The sequence below is a fragment of the Diceros bicornis genome, chromosome 34, assembly GCF_020826845.1.
Source record: "Diceros bicornis minor isolate mBicDic1 chromosome 34, mDicBic1.mat.cur, whole genome shotgun sequence".
Classification (NCBI taxonomy): Eukaryota; Metazoa; Chordata; class Mammalia; order Perissodactyla; family Rhinocerotidae; genus Diceros; species Diceros bicornis.
This window is the reverse complement of record NC_080773.1, coordinates 13,437,804-13,446,604: the sequence shown is the minus strand read 5'-3', so window position 1 is coordinate 13,446,604 and position 8,801 is coordinate 13,437,804. Positions and strand designations below refer to the sequence as shown.

The following is an 8,801-nucleotide window of genomic DNA, read 5'->3' as shown; positions in this document are numbered from 1 at the left end:
TTGAGTTTAGTCCAGATCACTAACGCCATGTGCCAAGCCGTGAGCAGGCAGGGAATTAGCAAATAATAATAATAATAAATTAGCAAACCAATCAGACTTTATCTCACGGACCCTCTAAAGCATTCCTAGGAGGGAAGTACCCCCATGCTGCAACCGAGGAAACCGAACCTCTGAAAAATAAACTGGAAAGCGGCAGACCCATGACTCCTCTCCAAGTCTGGGTGACCCCAAAGCCCTTGTTTTCCTTTACAGTCTAAGTTGATTTAAATGTGGATTTATGTATTAGTAATTATTTGTCAGAGAGGTGCCAAAGAGGACGAGGCAAGAGGAAGAGAGATGAAAAATTAACCTGATGAAGGAAAAAAAAAATCAGAAGCTTTTACAACACACTGCTAAAATTTCTCGCATAAGCAGTGAGACACCTGGATTCAATTTACAGACATTTAATATGCACCTAGTTAGTTACAGGGGTATGTTGCGGTTGGGTCGGCAGCAGGCTCACAAGACAGCTACCAGGGGGTAAGTATACCCCAGGTGCATCTCTGCATAAGCACACACTCCGGGATCAACAATCCTAAATTGAATCCAAGACAGACTGGGGAGGGGCTGAGCACTCCATAGAGACGTGTCTCCTTCCATAAGCTTGGTTCCTTTAAACAGCAGCTCTTTAAAATAAGATTCCACATATCAAATGCCTATTATGACACTGCTCCAGAAAGACATTTACTCCAGAAAAGAGAGGGAAGGGTAATAGTGCCCCCATAGAAAGTTCTTCTTTGATGTATCAGTGGTTCTCAACTCTCAACCCTGGCACCACAGAAGAACACTTGAGAAGATAAGATGAGAGAGATGCATAATGGCCGCAAACTGGAAACAACCCAATGTCCACCATGAGGAGAATGCAGACACAAGTTGGGGTACATCCATACAACCGAAGAGTAACAGACTACTGGTACACGCATGAATGAACCACAAAAAAACCACGCTGAGTGAAAGAAGCCAGACACTAGGATATGTACCGTATGATTCCATTCATATGAAACTCTGGAGGAAGCAAAACTAATCTATTACAGACAGAAAGCAGATTAGCGGGTGTCTAGGACTAGAGGCGGAGACTGGGAAGGGGCATGAGGGAATGCTTGGGGGAATTGTGGAATTTTTGATGGAAATGTGGCAATGCGTATATGTTTGTCAGAACTCATTGAAATGTACACTTAAAACGGATGGCTTTTACTGTATGTAAATTATACCTCAATAAAGTTGACTTTAAAAATATAGATGTTCAAGATCCACCAGAGACCAGTTATCAAATTCTCTGAGTGGGGGCCTGACCATCAGTATCACGTGAAAGTTCTCCAGGTGGTAATTATTTGCGGTGAGGGATGTGAGCCACAAGACTCTCCCTGTCCTCAAGTGGTGGGGATGAGGTTAGGAGACACCTGTGCAATGCTCTGTTCCTTCCTGGAAGAGGAGAGAGAAGGGAGTATCTGAAAGAGAGGGAAAATAGAGACAGGTGGGTGCCAATTTATCCAACCCCCCCTGCCCCAAGAGGTCAGAGACTTCAGGCTTTGGATCTCACCTTATTTTCTTCCTTCTCTCCTCTTCCCCTTGGCTCCTCGGGCTCCAGGGGGGGCATCATCTGTCCTAGAAGGAGAGGGCTTAGGGTTTGGGAGGTAGGGCTGGAGACCAAGTCTCTCCCTCTCTCTACCCAGCCTCTCCAGGAGCACCAGGGAGCCTGTGTCCTCCAAGCTCATGTTGAGGGCAGGCGCTGAGCACAAGCCCCCTGTAATAACTCCAAGAGTTTGGCCAGAAAGAGAGGGACAGGTCTCTGGGGATGTCCTTCGCAGGGTGGGCAAGGGCCCTGGCCAGTCCCCCACATCCGGGACCCCAGGGCATCCAGCAGACGCTGTAGCCGGAACACAGCAGTCCCCACAGATGGGCCCTCCTCCAACCCTATAACAGACAGCTCCAGCCGGAAGCAGCCTAGAGTCTCCGCAGGACACACCTAGGGGGACAGAGTGATCTGGTGGGCAAGGGCCTGATCCCCACTCCCCACCGCCAGAGTTTCTAACTTGTGGCCTGGGACAAGCCCCTTCACCTCTTTAGGCCTCAGTTTCCTCATCTGTAAAATGGAGCTCTGAATACTCCCTACCTTTAGGGCTGACGTTAGCTTGTACTGTACCTGTGTAAATTAGAAAAAGACACTCCTTTAAAGCACTTTTTTTTTTTAAGTTATTCCTTTTTTTTGTGTGTGAGGAAGACCAGCCCTGAGCTAACATCCGATGCCAAGCCTCCTCTTTTTTACTGAGGAAGACTGGCCCTGGGCTAACATCTGTGCCCATCTTCCTCTACTTTATATGGGATGCCGCCACAGCATGCCCTGACAAGCGGTGCATCGGTGCGCGCCTGGGATCCGAACCGGCAAACCCTGGGTCACTGCAGCAGAGCGCGCACACCTAACCGCTTGCACCACCGGGCCAGCCCCTTAAAGCACTTCTAAGAGCTGATTTTGTTAGAACAAGATAATTTACTGTCATCTGCCAGAAATTGACAAATATGTCTGGGATGTGAATATTGTACATGTGGGATCCTTGTGCAGGGTACAACCTTCACATCCATACACGGAGGCCCTGTCTACCTCATAGGGTCAGTGTGAAGAGTAAATAAGCTAATATACTTAAAGTGTTTAGACCAGTACCTGGCACAGAGCAAGTGCTATTTTAAGTGTAGCTATAATCACCATCATCATCATTTGCTGTTATTACGAGCCAGTCACTGTTCTAGGTGTTGGAAACAGCAGGGCACAAAATATATTTGTCAAGACTGGAGGCTGGGTCAGGGGCTGTACTGCCAGAACACCAGCCCTCAACATATGTGTGTTTCAAGCCTAGTGGATTCTCTAAACTTCCAACTTCAGTAAGGAGCTAATGAAATACTCACCGAGAAATCATCTGGGGTGTAGAGAGTGCCATCATTTTTGTTTCCCTACAATTTTGGGGTAGGCAGGAGAATCAGATCTTGGAGGGGGAGAGCCTGACCCCTCCTCAAACATGTCCCCCACCCCACCATCTCCCTGCTGTATCTGCTGGCTCCCCCCTCCCCCTTCCTCACCAGCATCTTCATGAGGGCAACGAGGAAGTAGAAGGGCTCCCGAGGGCAGAGGGGTGGTCCTAGGCCCCCCAAAGGCCACATCAGCAGGAGGATGGTCCAGAGAGGCCATATGGACACCCTGCCCATCCCCAGGCTTTCTCTGGTCCTGGGCCAGCGTCCTGGAAGCAAGAGGTACAGAGAGATGGAGCAAGTTGGAAGACTGTAGTGGATGAAGGGAAGTGCCCCTGTCCATGAACCCCCCAGTTCCAGCTCCACTCAATCCATAGACACTCAGGGAATGTTCTCCAAAATGCCAGAGAAGATGGTGATGCTAGAGTGGGGAGGGAGGGAGTCAGAGGGCTCCCTGACCCCCTTCCTCCCCAGGGAAGATACAAGATTTAGTAAGGGTGTGAGGATCAGCCCAGAAAGACTGGAGAGTTTGGAAGCCTCCCCTGTCCCCCAAACAGGCCTGTAAGGCAGTACAGAGTGTGTGAGTGTGTGCATTCTGTGGCCTGTCTTCTCATTGGAAAATGCCTGTGCTGGGCCTCATCCATGTCTGCAGGTACATTGGGGGGGGGGGGGGCTCTGCTCTCTTTTCTACTTCTATTTCTGTCTCAAGTGTCTCAAAATCTCCATGCCGGCCTGTACCTGTCTGTCGTCTTTCTCTGAGAGTTGGCCTCTCTGCCTCTGAATCTGTCACTTGTATTTTCTGGGTCCATCTCTGACTGACCTGTTGTCTATTTTCTTTCTCCTCTTCACCGTCTGTTCCATCTTCCTTTCTCCTCCATGTGTGCCTGTCTCTCTCCTGTGCTGTGTATCTGTCTGTCTGTCCCTCCAAGTCAGCCTCTGGGTGCTCCCTTCCTCCTTCCCCCTCCCCCTCCCCCCTCTCTCTCACCCTTTTGGAGCTGGACTCTGGGCTGGAGGATCCTCCTTCTAGCCCCAGACCTGCCCACCAACCTCTACCCTGTCTCCACCCTCCAGGCAGGAGGTGAGCCACCACACCTTTTTGAACCTTGGACCCCAGACCCAGTGCTGCCAGAGAAACTGAGGCAACTCCGGGCTCTCTGCAGCCCTGAGAGAGGAGCCTCTTGGCTGGGAGGGGAGCATCCTGAGTAGGGGAAAGCGGGGGCCGACCCATTCCCGAGGTTCCTCAGACGGGGTGGGGTGGGGGGGCTGGGGATGGAGAATTCTGTAGGGAGGGGCCTGGAGAGGAGGGAGATTTGGGGGACAGTGAAGAGATTATTTGGGGATTCTGGAGAAAGAGGGGCTCTAGGGTAGGGACCCTGAAGAAGGGGATTCTGGAGGGAGGGTCTCTAAGGAGTGGGGGATTCTAGGGGAGGCAAATTCCAGGGGAGGGAGTTGCAGGGAAGAGGAGGCTCTGAAGGAAAAGAAATTCTTGGGAAAGGTAGCTTTTGAGGGAGAGGGCTCTGAAAGGGAGGAAGATTTTGCGAAAGGGGATTCTAGGGGGCCAGTTCTGGGAAAGGCGAATTGAGAGAAAAGGGAGATTACGACCGAGGGGGATTCTAGGGGTAGTGGGTCCTGAGGAGGGGAAGATTCTGGGGGGAACCCATTGCGGAGAAAGAGGGCCCTTGAGTGGAGGGAGATTCAGGGAAAGAGAGTCTAGGGTGAGGGCTCTGAAGAGGGGGATTTTGGGGAGGGGTGCACTTCTGAGAGGATTCTGGGAGGAGGAGACTCTAAAAGTAAGGAAATCCTGGTGAAAGGTAGATTCTGGGGATGGGGGCTCTAAGAGGAAAAGGATTCTGGGAGAGGACTCAGGAAGGAGGTGGGTTCTAGAAGGCAAGAGGATTCTGAATCCTGAATCTGGAAATTCTGCCTGATTTCTTGTTGTGGGTTCTGAAGGGAAGATTCTGATGGAAGAGGATCCTGGGAGGAGGGAGTCTAGCCAGGAGGAAGACTGCAGGTGGTGAGAGGGAAAAAGAGACCCCGATAGCGGAGGGTGAGACTCGATTAAGAGAGGGGCGGAGGGAGCTTATTAAAGAGCCGCTATGCCAACGAGGAGCGCGGTAACCAATGAGGGCCGAGGATGTAAATAACAGCCTGTCCTCACCCTTCTTCTCGGTCTCCGCCCGACACCCTTCAGGCCCCGCCCCTTCCACCTCGTAGGTCCCGCCCCCTCCGCTCCTGGGACCCGCCTTCCCGCCGCCAATTCTAAGCTCCGCCCCCTGGCTACAGCAGGGGCCGTAAAGCTCCCTCCCGTCGCGACGCAGCGCTCACGGCGCCTGCGCAGACCCTGAAAAGCGGCTGGGGCGGCTGCAAGATTTCCTTTTCCGGTCGCGGCGCCGCGCGGTGAGGAGCTCTCGTCTACGCCCGCCGCCATGCCGTCCAAGGGGCCTCTGCAGTCCGTGCAGGTCTTCGGACGCAAGGTGGGACGGGAGCCCGAGGGGAGGGGTCGGGGGAGGCCGGGGTCTGGGAGAGGCCGATGGGGAGGGGTCTGGGGTCGACGTGGGAGTAGGGGACCGGAGCTCACGTGGTCCCCTGTCTCTCCCTCGCTTTCCGCAGAAGACGGCCACAGCCGTGGCGCATTGCAAACGGGGCAACGGCCTCATCAAGGTGAACGGGCGGCCGCTGGAGATGATCGAGCCGCGCACGCTGCAGTACAAGGTTCGGGATGGGGGACGGGTGTTGGTGTTGAGGGGAGGGCTCTGGAGACGGGGATGTTGAAGTAAGTGGGTTCCTGGGGTTCGTGGGTCTTGGAAAGTGAAGAGTTTGGTATCAGCAATGGGATGTTTGGAAGCTAAGTTGAGGACAGAAAAACGGGGTATTTGGCGATCGAGCTGGGTTTTTGGGGTTCACAAGATGTGGTAAAGCTTGAGTTGGGAGAGTGAAAACGTGGGTGTTGAAGATTAAGGGCTGCTTTGAAAACTGGGGTATTTGAAAGCCTACTCAACTGGGGACCAGATGGCAAGGGGGTTGCCAGAGTTTATGGGGCCTCATTTCTTGCAGTAAGCTCATGGAGGACATGTGTCATGTTTTACAATTCACTGCCTCTTTTTTACTCCTAAAGTATAGGCTCTCTGAGGACAGGCGTCAGTGTTTTGTTCCTCAAAACCTTGTGCCTAAAGTAGGGTCTGGGCGTTGTAGGTATTCAATAAGTGTTAAAAGAACAGGAACAAAATTTGAGGCTCTTGTGCTTGGCTGTGAAAGGGGTTTTTTCCCTCTCTCGGCCTCAGTTTCTTTTGCTCAGGATGGAAAGAGACTGGAGTCTGATTTCTACATCTTGCTATGCTACTTGAAGCAAGTAACTTCACTTCTCTCCCTTGGGTTCCTTGTCTGTAAAATGGGGATAATTTCTATTTTGAGGAGCTATTGTGAGGATAAATTAGGTGCATGTATTAGAATGCGTTCATTTCTTTCTTAAAGTCTACTATTTTGTTTTTCTTAGTGAAGTGTTTAATAAAGTATAATTGGTATACGACATTAGTTTCAGTTGTATAGCATAGCAATTTGATATTTTTATACATTATGAATTGATAATAATGCTAAGTCTAGTTGTCTGTCCTCATACAGAATTATTACAATATTATTGGCTGTATTCCTTATGCTGTACATTACATCCCCGTAAAGTCTATTACTTTTAAATGCAGAGAATAGCATCAACCTTGCAGGGTTAGTTAGGATCTAATAACATAGCGGCTGAGATTCCTTTGTATAGCAGATACTGAGTGTTATGGCTTAGTGTTGTTGGTTGTCAGTTTATTTGATGGCTTTAGCTTGTGTTGAGTGTGGTCACAGCAGTGACCCAGATGGCCCCAGGTCCTGCCCTGAGAGAGCTCCCAGTCCAACAGGGGAAATGGACTTGACGCAATACCAGACACTGCTCCCAAGTAGTCAGGCCTGGGATCGGGGAGCCCAGAGAAGGCTTCTGGCCCAAACCTGGCTGTAAGGGTCAGGGCAGGCTTCTTGCGGGAAGGAACCTAAAGTAGGTAAAACAAAAGTGTCCAGGCACATGCAAAAGATCTAGAGCTGGCAAGGAAAAAGCATGGCAGAGGTTGTAATATAGTAGTTTCTCTGGAAATCTGAGGCTGAAAGGCCAGGTGGAGAGCTCAGGAGGGGAACCCAGAAAAAGTCCCCGACATGGCACAGGAGTGGTTTTTTACTGTTTAAGGCAACTTTAGTGGCTGCAAAGGTTTTCTTGACTGTTGAGCTAAGGTGCCAGCATTCTAAGAACTGGTTTTAGAGATGGGGAATGTGAGGTCCAGAGAGGGACGCAAACAGAAGGGAACCCAGCTCAGGTTACTTCACTAATCTCTCATCTGTTTTCAAATCCTCCCTGCTTTCCTGGCTGTGTGGAGGGCCTCACAGTGACAGTCCAAGTCTCTTCCACTAGTACTTTGAGGCCAGGGGTGGCAGAAGCTATTTGGAGAGAAATAAGGAGGAATGCTGAGTGAGGTGGCTCAGCTGCCCAGCTTATGACCCAAAATCCTGTCATGCCCCCTGTTCCTTTAGCTACTGGAACCTGTTCTGCTTCTGGGCAAGGAGCGATTTGCCGGCGTGGACATCCGAGTCCGGGTGAAGGGTGGGGGTCACGTGGCCCAGATTTACGGTGAGTCCCAGGAACTGGGCACATGGGTGGCAGGGGGCTCTGAGAGCGAGGCCCTCGTCTTGGGCCTTCTCAAAGCTGATGTGCCTTTTCTTGTGTGTGTCTTTGTCACAGCAATCCGCCAATCCATCTCCAAAGCCCTGGTGGCCTATTACCAGAAATGTGAGTGAGAGTGGGTCCTCTGTCCGGTGGGTGGGTGGGTGGGGCAAGTCGAGAACCAGCTCTGGCGTTTAGTCCTAGACAGTAGGAGGACGCTTCCATGGTCATCTAAATCGCCACCCTTCCTCTCATCCCTAGATGTGGATGAGGCTTCCAAGAAGGAGATCAAAGACATCCTCATCCAGTATGACCGGACCCTGCTGGTAGCTGATCCCCGTCGCTGCGAATCCAAAAAGTTTGGAGGTCCTGGTGCCCGTGCCCGCTACCAGAAATCCTACCGATAAGCTCATCTGGAGGATTGGAGTTCACCTTTATAATAAACTGGTTGTGGGATGTAAGGTTCCAAGGACTGTGCTGTGGTCTTCTGTGGTGGGTCTTTGACTAAAAGGAATGTGAGAAACTCCCCCAGCCTGTCTGGATTTTAAGCCTTTCTAGAAGCCACCACTCTGGGGTTAGTGTGGATGGGTGGGAGCAGCAGGTGGGAGCAGGTCTGGTCTCGGTCTCCCTGCACCTCTGGTGGAGTCCATTTTGCAGGTGGAGCTGAGGTGGGTGTGGTCCTAGGCCACTGGTTGTGTGGGGTGTCCTTGTGAGCTTGTCTTTGTTTTGAGTCCCTTTGCTGCTGTTTTATTTATTTTTTTTTAATTTTTATTTTTTTTGTGAGGAAGATCAGCCCTGAGCTAACATCCGTGCTAATCCTCTTCTTTTTTTTGCCAAGGAAGATCAGCTCTGAGCTAACATCTATTGCCAGTCCTCGTCCTCCCCCCCCCCCCCCAAAGCCCCGGTAGATAGTTTTTGCTGTATGTGGGACGCCGCCTCAGCATGGCCGGAGAAGCAGTGCGTCAGTGCGCACCCAGGATCCGAACCCGGGCCGCCAGTAGCGGAGTGTGCACACTTAACCGCTAAGCCACAGGGCTGGCCCTTTGCTGTTTTAATGGCATGTGAGAGACGAGCAGGGGATATTTGTAAGATCAGTGATCTTTAATACGAGGAA

The 8,801-nt window shown here is 51.2% G+C and overlaps 1 protein-coding gene across 1 annotated transcript; it reads left to right on the top strand.

The window, feature by feature from the left end:
- Positions 1–5,366: 5,366 nt before the first annotated feature.
- On the top strand, positions 5,367–8,152 carry RPS16 (ribosomal protein S16). The gene is made up of 5 exons (XM_058529308.1): positions 5,367–5,474; positions 5,611–5,712; positions 7,558–7,654; positions 7,766–7,813; positions 7,949–8,152. Exons 1-5 carry the CDS (start codon positions 5,427–5,429, stop codon positions 8,092–8,094), a joined length of 441 nt encoding a protein of 146 aa, XP_058385291.1. The 5' UTR covers positions 5,367–5,426; the 3' UTR covers positions 8,095–8,152.
- Positions 8,153–8,801: the final 649 nt, after the last annotated feature.